This window comes from Seriola lalandi, unplaced genomic scaffold (genome assembly GCF_002814215.2).
Source record: "Seriola lalandi dorsalis isolate HSWRI2012SDOR001 ecotype SW California unplaced genomic scaffold, Sedor1 jcf7180002054309, whole genome shotgun sequence".
Classification (NCBI taxonomy): domain Eukaryota; kingdom Metazoa; phylum Chordata; class Actinopteri; order Carangiformes; family Carangidae; genus Seriola; species Seriola lalandi.
In genome coordinates this window covers 195,583-213,777 of record NW_019524862.1, presented here as the reverse complement: position 1 = coordinate 213,777, position 18,195 = coordinate 195,583, and the positions used below count along the sequence as shown (strand labels likewise).

Sequence of the window (18,195 nt, the reverse complement as noted above, 5' to 3'; positions counted from 1 at the left end):
ACAGGAAATAAAACAAATGTCCAAACAAGAGTCTAAAAGTCCAAACATTAAGTCTCCCACGGCAAACTATGACAGAAGCAACTAAATGGAGTCCAGCCATCTTTAATTTGATCATTTACACTATGTGCGTAGTTTAAAAGAGCATCGTCACGCCTGAATCTTTCTCGTAACCATTAGGGGAAGGATTCGGGAATGCTTTCTAGCTGTAGTTTTCCTGTTGGGATCCCAAGGGGGTCTTGAGTATCAGATATAGAGCTGTGTTGTAGACCTTCAATCACCATCTGCTGCTTTTGTCACACACTCGAGAGGGGCCTGGTACAGAGTGTGTCTCTGCAGTGATGAAGCTGGAGATCTGCACCTCCATGACAACGGGGCAGTCTCTGCTTGAAACTCATATGTTATCATTATTTTAGGCTTCAGTGGCGTGAAAAAGTAGATGTGAAATATAAAAAGAGAAAAGAACTACCAGTTACAACACCCACTCACAATTTCTCAGTCTCATTTTGATTCAACTACAAATATCTACAGTACGCCATGTGTCTCTTACATACAGTACATGCAGGGTAATCAGTCAGGAGAAAGACAAAGCAGACTTCATTAAAGGGACCAAGTTGAGCTCCTGGTTTTGAAGAAAATGCGTATGATTTTAATCAATTATCTGCACTGTAAGTATAGTATAATGATCATAATGTATATAATTGATGAGCTGTGTCTAAAGCAAGAACAGATGGTATTACGTCGTCTGAAATGTGGTCCAACCCATGTGCTTCGTTATTATTCAGTGTCTTCCTCCTCCATATTGATCTACTACTTTAATCAAATGTCAGAGAGTGGGATCAAAGTCATTTATAAGCAGCCATTAGTAGTTGTTTGTGCTTAAATGATTTTTATGGATTAAAACAAAACAAAAAAAAACATAATTATTTCAGCTCAGCTCATCAGAAAACCTCTTTTATCAGCATATTTTTCTCCAGAATAATAATAAAGGTCACAAGGCCGCATCGAATGTACATATGCCTGTAGCTACAACAATTTAGCTCATAATTTACACAGACAAACAAACAAAATGCTCACCCTGTTTGACCGCTGAGACATTAAGCAGACATTTGCACAATGCAGTAAGAGATCAGTGACACAGGCAGGTGGAGGGAAGTTCCCTGTGCAAAGAAAACTGAGATGACAGATGGGATTTTGAAATGCTTTTTGACAGCCAGTACTGCTGAAGCTGTCTTTTCTTTGAAACTGGAGCTTTGTATGTAAATGAGCTCCTGTCAGCGTCCTGGTTTCTAGAATTATTAGCATTTCCTCTTGACCTCAGCTTTCCTGCAGATAATGGTTGCAGTCTAGAAACTTTCATTTTATCATATCATTTTCAGTTCTCATAACTTCAATTGTAATGTAATCAGTATTTAATGCACATATGATCATTCATTCAATCTGTCTGTCACTTATATATATAGGCCATATCTGGAGGCTATAGGCTTAACCAACACAGAATATAGAAAATAAGACAATTCCATTTCCACAGAGGAATAAAAAGATGAAAAGATGAACTTGAGTGTTGATTAAGAGAGAGGGAGACACTGTGAGTCCAAGTTCTGACTGACTGTCTGACTGACTGCTGGTCAGAGAACTACTGATAACACACTCATTAATATGGAACAGGCTCTGGAAAAAAAAAAACAGTCACATTGGGAGGCCAAAGCTGTTGTTATGAAGTTGAATACAATGAAATCCAAACCTCAACTGCTGCTATTTGCACATGTAACTGCGAGTGTTACGAACTGGAATGCAAATACCAACTATTTGTAGACAGCGAGAGAATGAAAGAGAAAAGGTCGGTTCAAAATCCAATGGGAGCTGCTGGGACAGACTGATATTTAAAGACAATACCGGATAGTAGAAACATGGAATCCGTTAGTATGATACACACACACGCACACACACACACACACACACACACACACACACACACACACACACTGATCTTCATTCCAAATGCATGAGAAAGATGGGGACACGACTCACTGTTTCAATGCGAAACTCATTTTTCTCACTTACCGCTACTGGAGTCTGACCATGCAAACAGGTTTGGTTTTATGTGCCCACAGTTTGAGACATGGCTGTCAACGGTATATTTATAGTAACTGTGTAGCTGTCTGTTGTTGGGTGCAGAGCAGGTAGGTGAGGAGCTGGAAACACTGGCCTGCTAAAGTTTAAAAGAAGATATGAGAGCGGTGGGTGAGTTGAACCAGACCAAACAATGAGTGCTCTGCAGTGAGGAGGGAGCCGTGGAGTCAGGTGATAATTCTCATTGGGATCGTCATTATGAGCAATATAGTAATAGTCCTGTGATACCATAGAAAAACTGTTTATAGCCTCAAGCGTCAAGCCTCAAGCTCGAGCAGAGATACACTGATGACATAATCAGGGTTATTTTTTCAAACTTAAGGCCGCTCTCTCCACAGCCACAGAAGAAGAAGATATTATATAACTGCTTTCATGGGCTGAGGAGTGCTGCTTGTGACGAGTAAACTCAAGTCCATGTGTAAAATCAGTGGAGTGGTCCTCAAATATGGATCACTGTGGGTCTGCATGAGATACCACTGGCGGCAAATGAGAAATTACTCTTTCCTTTGAAATTAGTTGGAACCGACTGTTAGGAAAGGGCAAAGGATAAGGAAATCATACCGTCCCCTCTGATCATGTCTGCCCTCCCTACATCAGTATTCTTGAGTCCAGCCATGTGCTGTGCTCCAGGTGGCAAAAGGAGTTTTCTCTTCATGTAGTGAAGAAAGAGTTTGCCAGTCTCATGAGTCCCGTGAAGGGAAGATTGTACTTCTCAGGAGATACAGCACGGAGATGTTTGTCCTGGAGGGGTTTGTTCACGCCGAACAGAAACACTCTGATCGTCAGGACTCCACCTTGGTGAGAAGTTTCAGAGGCATCAAAGCTTTCCCTGTGGAGCGCTATATAAATCTGCTTTGGTGTAAACAGCCTCCTCTAGTGCTCAGATGAATGTTATTAGCGGTGCCTTACACTCAGTGTTACAGTGATCAGCTGCAGCAAAGTGGCGCTGATGCTCATACAGTACACAGAAAGCTGAACTGTGGTTGTGGTTGCGCAACAGTGATGTTTGATGGATTCAGAGAAATGATGCTAAAGTTACAAATCCTTTAATCTTAATCTGTGATCTTGCATCTTGGTGATAACTTTAACCTGATGAGAGCTTGAGTATTCAACCGTCACAATGTTGTGAAATAGCCCTCATCCAAGAGAGTGAGCATTCATCCTCATATTGTGGGTTTGGCCATTACTGTTAAAATGAAACCTTTTCAATAACTTTACCTGCCAACAATCAAAAACAGAAAGTATGTGAACACAGTGCACACTATGTCCACATATTTTTTGGCCATTTACTGTATTTCATTTTTTTTAAAGAGGTTTTGTTATTTGTTGAATGTCTCTGTTGATTTATATAACATAACTAACAACAACAACAACAACATTTAACCTAACTTTAATTCAGATTTATGTTTAGATGAAAATAAATTGCAGAAATGTTACATGCAAACTTGTTTTTTTGTTTTGTTTTTTTTAATATCAAGTTCAATATTGACTCTATTGACTCTATGAGAGCAGTGAGAGCGAACCATAACTGTTCGATTCTGTCCACACAACCGAAGCAGTAAGCTTAAAGTTGCTGTGTTGCTGATACACTCCTATGAGGAACTGCAGAGTCAGGCAATAATTCTCAGTGGGTTTATCACTACGAGTGTGAAAGTGATCCCCGTCACTTCCATAGTCATGTGCTCCATGTAATTATATTGATTAAAAGGCAAAGCAATGACAGGGATAAACACCAGCCAAGAGACTTGGTAGCCCTAAAATCAGTTTTTAAATGATCAATAAATGACTTTTACCCACGAATACAGCAAGCAGTAAGAACTTTTTACCCTTTAATACACCGTGCCTTATCTAAATCAGCCATATACTGTGTGATTGTCAACTCCTGCCAATGCCAATGCCCTGTTGGAATATCTGCCAACAGACCATTACAACTCAATTTAAACTATGATGGACCTCGGGCTTCAGTATTTACTCTCCCAAGACATGTAATTACCTGCCTGCTGCCACCAGAAGAGCTCCTACATTATACTCTCTTCAAGTCAAATTTGAGATGATTACATGCAAACATCAAAGTTTATGCAATTTGCGTTTCTCATTTGTGAAAGTACCTTGAAGTGTGCCACTTGCGTGAAATGAGTTTTTTTTCCAACAAACTTGAAAATTAATAATGAAGCCCAGTGTGGCTCTGACAGCCATCTCCTTGACTACTGATCACATTTTTGCGTCAACAGCACATCAACATATTTTAGCATCTTTTAATGGGCAGTTTCACCTTTTTTTCACCACAGACATGCTTTTCTGGATGAAAGCGCTGAACTGTAAGGTAAACATGTTGCTTCCTACAATGCTGTCCTCTTAATCTGTGATAATGATGTGACAGTGGATAAATTTCTTCTGGCCCCTTGGTGAGTGAAATTGATTCTCTTTCCTTTTATCTCTCCAGTGTCTCGCTTATTTGCAACCTTGACAATTCAAAATGTGACAGCACTGTTATTATAATGTATATACAGTATGTATATGAAATGTGGATGTTTTTGTTTCTGAGAAAACATATGATTTATTTTCCATATTTACCATATGTGGTTTGTCTTGTTTGTTTTCATCTGTGATCTTTCACTTCACCCAGGCTCATCCGGCTGTGTCTCATGGCAAAGAGCTTTTTCCTCCGTGACTTTTTCTGACATTTTGTGCAAATTTTCCAGCTCGTGCTCAATGCTGCAAAACCGAAACGACAGACTAGTGTTGTGCTTTACTTTAAGTCCATGTAATTTAATAGGAAGAAGATTGGAGGCATAACTGCAGCCTGACAACTGCTATTCATCTTCCATCTACAAAGAAAAGGTCATTTTGTTATTATTTTCAGAAAAAGTAATTAAATATCTTAGCCCTTCCCTGTCATTTGCAACTGAAGAACATGTAACTGTGAATTATAGTGCACCTTAAAAGCTTTTTTATCCAGCGGAGGTTTGTGGACAGTGGAATTACTGCAAGCACTCACTTTTCTGAGTGGGAGTTGAGGGCATGATGCTCTAAATGGAGACATTTTCAAAATGCTAATTTTTTAAAAGCAAAAAGTGCCACATGTTGTCCTTGCAATTACAATATATTTTGTTTGGAATGACCCTCATCAAGTTATTGTATGGGGTGCAAATTCTCAGCTCTTCTAAAATTAAGTTGGGATTGACGTGTTTACGTCCGTACCATTTTTTTTTACTGAGCTTAAAGGACAAATGGTGAAAATTCACAATTTCTTTGGTCAAATCAATCATTAGAAGGTCAAGCAAAATGCCACCACATAAGATAAATCATCACTTGCAATGTGTTGTTTTACTTCTTCATGTGCCAAAGCTCAAAAATGTGTCCTCGCACCACGTCCATCCATAATCAATGATGAATGCACAGTTTCTGAAATCAGTGCACTGACAGCACTTTAACATGGTGTTAAATCAGAAGGCTACTGCCAATGCACACGTGACTGCATCAACAAACAATCAATATTTACTGTAAAGTGTCTTCATCCTTCAATCTCTCTGTACCGACCACTAGCTGATCAGTTCAAGATCAAACGTCATCATCAAGTCCAACCTTGACATTCATCTTTATGTGTCTGTGCCATCTTATTGGCTTACTGTCATTTCCACAGACACCTCTCTCTCTCTCTCTCCCTCTCTCTCTCTCTCTCTCTCTCTCTCTAAATCAGCAGCAGCTTCAGCTCACTCACTGTGGGGAAGTGCACAAGGAAGGTCCGCTCCTCATACTCTCACACTTTACACTGGGAAACACCAACACAGGTGAGTTACTGGCTGATTTTTATCTGGATTTGTTTGTATGTTTATTGTCTGACTGTTTGCAAGCCTCCTGTCATAGGTAGTAGTGCATTTTTTCTAAGACATAACAAAACAACTAAATCATGTAGAAGAAAATAGAATAAAAGAGAATAGAAATATGATGACTGGGGTACAATTCTTCTGTGAGAAGTAGTGAAAACATTCTTCAGAGTTGTGATGAAGCACATTCTTTTCACATTGTCCTCCTTCACATGCCAATGAGCACAATATTCACTTGCCATGAGGGGCACACTGTGAATTTCATGATTTCCCATTTAGTTGTAATGCAGGCAACACTCTTAGCACTCATTGGAGGATTAAGGTTCATGCCCACGATACTTTTTCGTTTTGTAATTAAATGCGTATTGAGGTACAGATTGGTAGACGTTATGTGCCACTGTTATGTAAGACTTCTTGATATGACACAATCCGGAGGCCTATATCTAGACTTCAATAAAGTCAGATTATGCAAATAACAGTGTGGGAGATAAATATGTGGAAAAAGCATCAAATGTGGTCTTCAAATGATTGTTACAGAATCTGTGAATCTGAACAAATCGACCCAACAGGAATAAATCAGGGTTAAAAAAAAAAAAGAACAAATATGTTGATTTTTATTCCTTTTGTTTTCCTGCTCTGTTACGTCCAAGTCTGTGAAATTCTGCACCACTTGGTTTCAGCTCATAGTGTTACCATATTCAAGGAAAGCCGTAAAGTTTCATCTTTAAAATGAAAGCATTTATGTTGCCTATGAAACTGAAAATCTGAACGTTTCATTTCTGCAGATATGATCTTTCGAACCGCAGTTACATTAGAGTCGTTCCCCTGATGAGTAGCAGCAGTCAGTCTATAAGATGAGCACAACAAAGTCAGCAGTCCTTCAATAGCTATGCATCAAAAGACAATATTCTCGACTTGTAAGCAAAAGCCCTTTCATATATATTAAGTGATACATAATTCATTTCCTTTACAAGTTATAGTCATGTACAGTGAATACATCTAAGTTTACTGCAGAATGTTGCACTCACTGCACTGTATCTTAATTTGGCAAAAATCTTCATACTGCAGATGTTGATCTTGAGAACTTGTCTGAAGCACTGTGACTTTTATCCAACTGGGATGATTAAAATGTTAACAGCCAGCAAGCAGAGGACAAAATCTCTGATTAGAGTTCACCAAAATCTCTCTCTTCCACACTGTTCATGAATATTATTGCTGTAAGTGATAAGTCATGGCATCAATTGTGACATAAAATATACGGAAAAAGGTCCCAAGGTGCCTCTGTCACAGGGAGTCATACTAATTAGAAGTATGTGTCAGTAACAGAGGCCTGACAACACCAGTGTCGATGCAGCAGGTACAAATTATATGATGAAATTATGTGCAAAACACTGGAAAAAGAACGTTAGCAAAGAGGAAACTGGTCACAAGTAGACCCTCACTGACGCTGACTGGATGACTCTTAACTGGGCATTAAAAAACACTTCAAGCCAGTAGTAACTTATCATAAAGCTGATTTTAACTTCAGGGGTAATATGCTGTAAGGTGTTTATGTTATTTCATCCACAACATGTCGTTTTAATATATAATATAAAAGCGTTACAATATTGTATTAAATCAGGTGCTAAAAGTTCAACAAAATGTATTTGTGTGTAGCCAATAACAGTAAAAAAATGTCAGTTTTTAAGACATATCAGCCATAACACTCAATAGAAATTTACTTCAGTGAAATAGAAGCATCCTGCTGATGATAGCCAGCAAATCATTACACGTATTTGATAAAAGGTTTTATTCGCTCTTTATTGTTGTGCAAAAGTAAATGTTGCACCTCAGAAATTTGACCATCGTGGGAGGAAACATATCCTTTGACATCAGTCCTGCTCCTGTGATGCTTCCTAATAGTAATAATTCCAGACATTGCATCAGCAAGCTGGGTGGAAAATCAACCCAATGCTATGAAGTCATTTTGCATCTCATACCAAAGGGAATATTATATTACAATTATCCTCTCTGTAATTTTCTTAATATCTTAAAGATTCTCCACTACGTGCTTGTGTGATGTTGACCAAAACTACTTTTTACTGTTTAATAAAATGCATCAAAATGAAGCATCTCAGTCGTGTTGAATTGTTCGGCTGATGCTGCAAAGTGCTAAACACAATCAGCTGGTCAGTAATCACTCTGAAACAGCACAGTTTGACCTCTAAATGCCGAAACAACACTTTGATTTGACATTTTCCATACGCACATTAATGCATGACATTATGCCGCTCTTCTATTCACATTCAGATACTTCCATAATTATAAACCTTTTAATGATGTGCTCTTTGCCCTGTACTGCGACAATATGTTGGTGTTGGTAAAAGCGTGGGTATTAATTGCCTTTTGTTATGAAAATGTCGTGGTCCTGTTTTCATTTGAATGGTGCATGCATCCTCAAATTGAATATATTGATTTAGATGTTTGACCTTTAGAAAGGCCGCTAATGTTCTGTTGTAACAGCTGACCTGCAAACCTGATTTATTGCATTTTGAACCGTCCAGGTACTGACAGCCTGAGCTCTGCAGCCATGGATGGTAATCACAGTGTGCTGGCTGGAAGCACACAGCCGTCTGTGTCGGGAGACCAGACAGAGGGACACATTTATGAGGTTGCGGTGCAGAGCAACTCCACCAATCACAGCTCCCAGTTTGCAGATGTGGCCCTGCTGCAAAAGTTCAAGCCCCTCATCATCCCTTGTTATGTGCTTGTGGTGGTGGTGGGTGTGTTTGGGAATTACCTGCTCCTCTATGTCATCTGCCGAACCCGCAAGATGCACAATGTCACCAACTTCTTCATCGGAAACCTGGCCTTCTCTGACATGCTCATGTGTGTGACTTGCGTCCCGTTCACTCTTGCGTACGCCTTCAACCCACATGGATGGGTTTTTGGCCGCTCGATGTGCTATCTGGTGTTCCTCATCCAGCCAGTCACGGTCTATGTTTCAGTCTTCACGCTCACTGCTATTGCCGTGGACAGGTGCGTGGATCTCTCTGCACTGCATGAACTCTTTAAAGTTTTTTTAGAATTTTTTCCTCTGTTGTCCCTCATTTTAATCCTCTTCACAGTTAAGTCTCTGTCAAATTGGCCATTTAAATTTCTAAATTACTTCTTCTTCTTTTAGCTCACCAGTCTCAGTGGTCATGGTGACAGTATCGCAGTCGTGTTGTGCATTCCCATTGCTTGTAGTGTTTACACCAGACTTGAGATTTTTATGTTTAAAACAGGTGGTTCAAATCCCACCCTGTGTGTAACTGTGTATCATGCCATCTTCTTAAATGTTGTATAAGAACAGAAAGCAGAAATAGTACTGAGAATTGACAGTATTATTACCATTATTACTGCTCCACTGTTATTTTATCAGCCGTTTAAATTATTTTCTTTTTCTTCTCTGACTGGACACGTCAAAGTTTCTGCTCCGTCTTTGTAACTGTTTCAAGGCTTTCCTATTCTTAAGCACATTGTGCTGCATTTATGTGTAGTATCGTAACTGATTTAGAGCTAATAAACTAATGCAACATTGATATGCATAATTTAAGCATGGGTTTTGTGCCTTTATTTAAAAGTACTACTGTTTCCTATTCTTCTTTATTGCAGATATTATGCAACAGTTCATCCCTTGAAGAAGCGCACCTCTGTGGCCACCTGTGCGTCTGTTCTCACTGGCATCTGGCTGCTGTCCTGTGGGCTGGTAGCTCCAGCAGTGACCCACACCTACCATGTCGAGTTCAAAGAGGAAGGCTTCACCATCTGCGAGGAGTTCTGGTTGGGACAAGAGAAAGAAAGACGTGCCTATGCATACAGCACTCTGCTGGTCACGTATGTCCTGCCGTTATCAGCCGTCTTTGTTTCTTACCTCTGCATCACTGTCAAACTGAGGAACTGCGTTGCACCAGGCCACAGGACACGAGACCAGGCAGGTGCTCAACAAGCTCGGAAGAGAAAGATCTTTCGTTTGGTTGCACTTCTGGTGTCTGCTTTCGCGGTGTGCTGGCTTCCTATTCATGTATTCAATGTGCTGCGTGACATAGACATACACCTCATTAACAAGCGCTACTTTTTGCTCATACAACTTCTGTGCCACCTGTGTGCCATGAGCTCCTCTTGCTGTAATCCTTTCCTCTATGCATGGCTACACGACCGCTTCCGCACTGAGTTACGGAAGATGTTCAAGTGCCGCCATCGCATTGGAGTGCCTGCCAATCACTGCGCTGCCAGCGTGGTCCTGTAGTCGCCTGCTGAGGAGGATCCTTTGTTGTTATTTTAGTGTAAGTTGCTAATTTAAACTTTGGTGTGGCACCAAATTAATGGAGTTCATCCTGTGGCTACAAGTAACGTCCATAGAAACTTTTCTTGGCAATCCATTCATTATCATGTTGTGTACAAAGATGACCTATTGGCCTCTCGAGGATGACGGAAGAAGAAAGTTTAGCCCTGATGGGAGGAACCAAAGGAGGGTGATGCAGTCAGTAGTGTTCATCCTCCATGGGCCATAAATATCCACATATATCGTCACAATCAAGATCTTGATGTTGATATTTTGACCTAGGGTTGGTGCAAGGGGGGAAGCTCATGCAAAGTCCAACCTGGTAAGGGTTCATCCTCTGGGAATCACAAGCATGCTCAGTAAACTTCACGACAATCTCCCTCTTGGATTTTGATATTTCTTCTATATAAGTGGACATAAGTCACAACTGTAGATGAGTCAGTGTGCTACCAGTACCATTATGGGATCATGAATATCAGCAGCAGATTTTATGCCATCAGTTTTTAGGATACTTTGTCATGGACCATTGTATAGGTTATAGGAAACTTTCCAATGACAGTGATGTTGGATGACAGGTCAAGGGGTGACAGAAAATTAGAGGAGGAATCATCAAACAAAGGTCTAGAAGGGTTCATTATGTCTTTGGATTCACCCTCTGGAAAGCATCCTGTGGACAACACTAGTTGGGCTCAACTTTGGAGCAGGGGCCAAGATTCTAATAAATAAATGTTCACTATAAATTCTCTTTCTCACTCTCTTTGGTTATTAATGAAATAAACCAAGCTGTGAGAGAACTGTGGTGAAGGAAATGCTTGAAATATCTAAATTGCTTTTCAGTATTTGATGTAATATATTGTATATACTGTCTACTGTACATCTAACCTTTATGGAATGACAAAAGCTTCCTTTATTATATTTATAAGGACATACTGATAACAATTAAAATGACCTTGTGATATAGAAGAGATGAACACAGTGCGCATGTATGATGAACAGAGTGTAGCTTTATTGGATATCAGTTCAGATTGTGTTTTTTTAATGGTCACTGTGGATGTGTTTTTTTCCACCAAGTCACTGATGTCGGATCTAATGTTGGTGTGTTGTTCCTCCGTGGAGCCCAGTGGAATAAATTACATTCATGAACTTGCTCCCCTGGGCTCCAAATTTCTTAAAGCCTGTAGCTGATGAATATGCACCTTGCTGTAGTAATTATCAAATTATTCCTGATGGCATTGTATAACAGCTGTAAAAAAGAAAATGAAACCATTGTGGTGTGGTGGTTGGTTATATGTTCTCTGCTTTCTTTCATTTCTATTGCTTCTTCAAGATTTGTACAAAATGTACAAGACTTATTTATAACAGCCACAGTGGCAACAGCCACATCATCTCTGTATGTACATGTGTCTTCTTGCTTCAGGCCAGTACAACAGATTTATCCTGACAGCTGTAATAACACACAAAGTCACCGTCACTGCAGTGATTAAAACTTCACCTTTATACTTGCTCTTGTCCTATCATCATTTATTCAGTGACTGAAGGGCTTTGGGTACATATGGCGTACTTAAAATGACCACAGAACTGTTTGTAAATGATGTACATGGTTTGTGGTGTTACATGTAAAAAAAAGAAATACTTTCATGCGTAGCCTGTGCTATCACACATTGTGGAAAATTGTGAATAAAAACACAGAGACCAAATGGCCTCTCTGCTTCAGATCAATGCAGCTGCATGATGGCGGGAGATGAAAATAAATTACAACCAACTTGGTCAGTCGGCACTTGCACAGCCGAATTTACTAATTAAATAATGGGGAGGACGGATGTGTTTTCTGCATATCAACGAGGCCTGTTTAGGACACTGAAACGACGTGAGAATTTATTGATCTCCTTTATCATGTCATCATATTTGGAGCAGTTATTCTACAATTTCACATCCTGTGAAATAAGACCAATCTAGCACAGGTCTGTTTCTGTTCATTTCAATTTCTAATCAAACAGTGAGAGCAACACTGCAACACGTTACTTTTAGCATTTTGCTTTGGACCTGAATGCTCTGTCCACTAGAGGGCAGTTGGTAATCTAATTGACTTGTAAACTGCAGGTGGTCACATGATCTCATGATCTAGTATCCTATCCTACATCATACTTACTACTCATCATACTTACTACTCATATTTTTTTCCCAGCAGACATTTTGACTTGTCATAGCAGGAAAAGCACAGGTGGAACTAACAACATTCACAAAGACTCTGTTCTACTGAAGTGCCCCAGTGAGCCGTGATGGCGTCACAATCAGCACAACACCAGGGGCTGGATTCACAAACATATTTCAGAATGGTCTGTAGTGTTGCTCACAGATCAGTGGTTAGTCAGACTGTTTCACAAAAATAAAGACTGACTCATTTTAAGCCAAAGACATTAAGCACCTTACCCCCAGGTCTAAGACCAATGTTACCATGGTAACAGGGTAATCAGTAACACCTGCGCTGGGAAGTAGCTCACATATAAAAACATTGTTATGGAGAACGCAACACGAAGGGAAAGAGTTATTAGAGACCGCAGCCATTTATTTCTGAATGAGATTTTTCTTTTTATTGTTTCACTCTTCAGGTAAAACGTCTTTGTAACTGCTGAATTCTTTCAAAGCACAAACATTTTCTGCTGGGGTAAACAGAGCTGAGCGGTTGGATGCAGCTCTTTGGTTGACCTTTTCTTTTTTTTTATATTGAAAAGTCTTAATTCACCAAGAATTTATTGTACCACAGTTCAGCTTAAGGTAGTCAAGAGCTAAACTGCTTTGTGTAACAGCAGAATTCAGACTCAGTCTATCTGAAGTCTGACTATTTGGTACATCTAAGACACAGTCAAAGTATATCTTTGTGACACCGGCCTCAGGACCCTGAAACTGAAATATCTAAATGGAATTACACCATTATTAGTTTTAATATAAAACCTGTGCTTTTCTTTGCGTGACATGTCCAAATGTCACATTGTTGTTACTAATGTGCCACAGCCTGTACTTATGTGAATGGTTTGCAAACTAATTCCTTTTTTCTTTTATTTCCTTCAAACTAAATGCATTCCAAGTTAGTTCACCTTGACAGCACAACTAGGTTTTTTAACCATTTCAACAAAGCTTTATTTGAAAGTGAAGTATAAGCAGCAAAATAACGAACAGATACAATCTGTTAGTAAATAGAACTATATATATAAAAAAAAAAAAAAAGGCTGGGGGCAATATCATACCATCATCCAAGTCTTGTCAAAATGATAATTAATTTGTCTTATATAACCAATATCCAAAGAAGTAGACACTGGTCTCCATATGTAACTGGTTATGATTTCTTACTTTCAGATGTGGACAACATCTTCTGCGTCAGAGCGAAGTCTCTAGCCTCCCGAGGAGTGCGAATGTATGAGTCAATCTCACTGTCAGAGATTTCTTCATCACCAGTTACATCCTTGAGCTCTGACTGCGCCACTCTCCTTTTCTTAGCATGAATCACACACGGGGGAGCAAAAAGCACTCTCTTCCCCCAGTTTGGTGTTGGATCTTGGCCGTCCTGAGGGTCGCCGTGCGGTTCAGACACGGTGAATGGAATATCATCTCCATCTCCTGCTTGCTCTGTATTTTCAGCCTTCGGTTCACACTGTTCCACGGAGGATGAATTTGGAGTCTCCTCTACGAGCTCGGAGGTTTGGGATGGAGCAGTCGGAGAGTCCTCACAGCCGGCCTCACACTCCAGCAGAGCGTTCTCGTGAGTTCTCAGAGCCCTCCTGAGCAGGGCGTACCTGTACTGCACTATATCTTCCACCTGCTTAACGACATTATCTGGATTCACTTCCTCCCTGATCCAGGGAATCTCCTGACCCAACTTGCACAGCACCTCCTTCATCTCAGCTATTCTCTTCATAGCGGGTTTGTGCTTATTCACTTTGGCCATCTGGCAGAATTTGTCCAGAGAGAATTTGAGCCGGGGCTTGGTGGGTTTCAAGGACTGCCAAGCCAAATAGATGGCTGCCATCATGATGGGGATGGGCTTACGACCAGTCACAATCCAGGAATCTGCTGCCAGCTCCACCAGAGCCACGGCACGTTTGGTCAAGTCCTTGGAGTTCTCGGCGAATTCTTCAGGAACGTGAGGAGAACTGATTTTGTACCTGACAGACAGAAAACACATTGTCAGTACGTTTTAGACACCAGTCTATTATTTAAAGCACTGCTGGCTCCCTTTTCTGCCTGGTAGGTCTCCAGATAGAAAGTTAACTTCATACTATTCCTATGAGTTTGACTGACATTCAAAAATATGTTTCATTCAACTCTGACATGAGCAGCTCCCCTACACCCCCACTAACCAAACGAGAACCATTCCCATCCACTAATGAAAATATGTAATAGCCATTTAAGTTAAATAACCCTGTCTAAAATAATTATTGAAAGCTGTAATGTCAGTTTAACTACCAGTCAGTCTTCTATATAAACTGATTCATCTGCGTCACAGAGAAAAATGAGAATGAATGCTGATGTTTGGAGGATTGCTGCTACTCTACAATGTGAGAAATGAGTCTTTTTGAATGGCCTATTTTATTTTGATGATAACTCCAGAGAAACATTCAGACCACTGCTCTTCACTTACTCCTGACTGTGAGCTTCCATTACATCAGTGATGTTAATAATCGGAGCCTTGATGTTGAGAATCTTGATCATTTCTTGATAAACTACCCCCACCACCATGGAGTCGGCATCCAGCAGGCAGCTGATGGTTCCCAAGGTAATGGGCCAGTTGAGCAGTCTGCAGCTTACGAGCACACAGCAACCAGCGAGAACTTCTTTCTTCTGGAGGCTCACTTTGATGAAATTTTCATGCTGGTAAGCCTGGTTGTAGTAGGTCTGCGAGAGATCCTCGATCTCACCGTGGACCCTGAGAGTCCGACATATAGCTTTCAGACGCTGCAGACCTGAGGAGATACATAATACAAAGGGCATGAGCATGTGGGAGCAGCGGGGTCCACTATATAGGGGGTTTACTGTCTAACAATATCTCCAACAAGCAAAGGTCCCTTTGGAAAGAAGATCTCACCTTTTATCAGGTTTGCACACGGCCTTTTGGCCACAGCTGTGGTTCGGCTGTAGCTGACATCTGTAAAAAGAAAATAGAGTTAAAGCAAAGACAAAATGTAATCAGATGAAAGTGTCAGAGGTTTGGACTTAGCAAAGATTCCAACACCAAGCTGCTTACTGATACAGACTTTTAACACATTTTTCTGTGCAACATTGTGTAGGGAAGAGAATATAGTGAGTTCTTCAGTATCATTAGTGTCATTTAAACATAAAAATGCCAAACATTTTAATTTTCCAGGTTCTCAATGAGGAGAATTTCCTACTGTTCTTGGTCTTACATTGTAGTAAATTCAGTAAGTTTGGATTTTTATCGACCAAATACTTTATTGATAGAAATGATGAAATGTGTACTGAAAATAATCGTTAGTTTCAGCCCTGTTTCATCATGTTATTCACACTTGGCCCCTTAACTCCAAAATACACCAGAAAAGCCTCCACCAAATCTAAGACAGGCTGCGACACTGTGCACAGCGGGCACTGCAGACACACACACACAAAAAAACAAAACAAAGAGTGTCTACACTGCAGTCTGGTTTTCAAAGTTTGTCGCTGCGCAGCTACAAACATCAATGCTCATCCCCTTCACTTTATTCATGCAGCACATTCTGTGACATTATTATTGTGAAGCAGCAGAGAACTCAGTGTCATCCCAAGACAGAGCAGAGTTTTGAAGTTTCCTTTTGACCCAGGGCTGGATTACACACCACCGCTGAGGTCTCAAAGGTTCCATATTCATTGTGTCAGTTGCCTTGTGGTAATTTGATTCATTGCACATTTGGTTGGATTGTGCATCACAGCAATATCACACAATCTCAACTCAAATAATAAAGGACCTCAAAGCGGGTCCTGCATTATTGCCTGTGTCAAAATGTATTTAAACGTTTTGATACATGATGATCCTGCTGCAGGTTCAGGGCACACTGGGGACATTTGTTTAACTGACTCTGGACAATTCACTCCTTTGCAGTCAAAAGAATATCTTCAACATAATGACGCTGCATAGTTCTGCTCTTAGCTGTCAGTGCCGAGTTAAAAGATGGCACTGTAAAAAAAAATAAATCATTTAAACTGTTTTCTCACTTACCTGGTGTGGCATCTAGCTATACAGACATTTCAGATATCTGTGGTCACAGCAATGAGAAATGACATTTAAAAAACAGAAATATCATCATCTCTTCTCAACAGTGTCCCTGCTACTCTGCATTAACCACGAGCCTCGGTTTAAACACAAAGTAGCTACGGGACATGCAACAGGTCCCCAGGCTGGGTGTCACATTATGTGCACCTTAACCGGGGCGCAGTATTTCTCTCTTTTGAACCTCCAAATATCAGTCTGACTACATTGCCTAGCATTCACGGAGGGGGACGGCATATTATTAGGTACACTGAGCTCAAACTAATGCAGTCTAATTCAGCTAATTCAGCTTGAACTGTTTTACAGAGGTGGTGACTCAACTTCATGGTTATTTTGGAAGATGCAGTTTGTGGTGCTGTTGAACTGTTATTGTTTCTGTTATTTTGCTGACAGGCCTTGCTCTTAATCTCACCAGGCCTTACCTCATTATTTATTTATTTATAAGTATTTGACATGGGCAAGTGCAATTTGAAAAGTGCAATGTTAAAACCCATATACTTCCATATTTCTTTGCATATTTCTATTTTTATATATATATATATATAGAGAGATTATAGTATGAGGACTTATCTTTTATATTTATATATATATATATATATATACATATATATGTATATATTTATCTTTTTATCTTTATAATTTACTTCATATTCTCTAATCTTTGAGGAACAACCTAATTTCCCCCTGGAGATCAATAAAGTATTCTGATTCTGTATTCTGTATGGTATTCTGATTTTGATGATTTGGCTGACCCTCGCTCATATAAATGGAGTGGACAAAATAATAAGAAACTGCTGTATAAAGCAGTACAGTATAACAGCACCACAAACTGCAGCCTCCAAAAATGCTTATAAAGCTGAATCGACATCTTTAAAACTGCTGCAACACAAAATGAACAGTATAGCCTTCATGAAGGTGGTTACTGGAGACAGTTGTATTAGACAGTATGTAAGAGCTGTCTGCAGATTTTATTTCACAGTGGTGAAACAAAATTAGATGCTCTTAAACTTTCAAAAGTAATTTTCAATATTGTGAGCACCACAAACAAAATAAAATCTCGGAGACGAAGAAAACAGTCGAGGTGAGTGACAGACAGACTCCGGTAGTTGTGACCGGACAGGCCTCCACCGGACCGTCACTGTTCTCATACCTGAACCTCCGACTGGGTCATTGGCCAGAACTCCCTCGGACACCACGGAGCCGCAGTCCACACACACAAGCTGCGACTGACAGTACAGATCATCTTCGACGACGTTGGAGGAGCCGCAGCCCGGGCAGCTCAAACCCGGACGAGACATCTTCAAAACAATTAATTAAAAATGTATAAATAAATAAACCTCCGCAGCGAGCGGTGAGGGGAGAGTAACTAGTCAAAGATAACTCAACGTCTCAACGATGGCTGTATCACCAGAGCAGCACTGGTATTAACACCACTAACACATGTGGACTGTAAACAGCTGCTGAACAACAAATGAACGTCTCGGCCAGCCGGTCTGAGGGCGGCGAGTAAAATGTGTCCGGGTAGATACAACGTTCACGGCGTCATGGGTTCCGCTTGCTGCTTTCAGCGATGTACAACACACACGCGGGGCCCTGTCTTACTACCTGGTAAATCTGCTGCGCTGTTTCCCATTCATAAATATATGAATAAACTACATTTGTTCCCCCACAGTTTC

The 18,195-nt window shown here is 40.3% G+C and overlaps 2 protein-coding genes across 2 annotated transcripts; one reads left to right on the top strand and one right to left on the bottom strand.

Annotated features, from left to right (window-relative positions):
• The first annotated feature begins 8,515 nt into the window (after window positions 1–8,515).
• On the top strand, window positions 8,516–10,348 carry prlhr2b (prolactin releasing hormone receptor 2b). The gene is made up of 2 exons (XM_023406501.2): window positions 8,516–8,975; window positions 9,594–10,348. Exons 1-2 carry the CDS (start codon window positions 8,527–8,529, stop codon window positions 10,225–10,227), a joined length of 1,083 nt encoding a protein of 360 aa, XP_023262269.1. The 5' UTR covers window positions 8,516–8,526; the 3' UTR covers window positions 10,228–10,348.
• Window positions 10,349–11,249: 901 nt separating this feature from the next.
• On the bottom strand, window positions 11,250–18,011 carry brf2 (BRF2 general transcription factor IIIB subunit). The gene is made up of 4 exons (XM_023406453.2): window positions 17,670–18,011; window positions 15,344–15,403; window positions 14,900–15,221; window positions 11,250–14,423 (listed from the first exon to the last, which is right to left on the bottom strand). Exons 1-4 carry the CDS (start codon window positions 17,815–17,817, stop codon window positions 13,598–13,600), a joined length of 1,356 nt encoding a protein of 451 aa, XP_023262221.1. The 5' UTR covers window positions 17,818–18,011; the 3' UTR covers window positions 11,250–13,597.
• Between the last annotated feature and the right edge of the window lie 184 nt (window positions 18,012–18,195).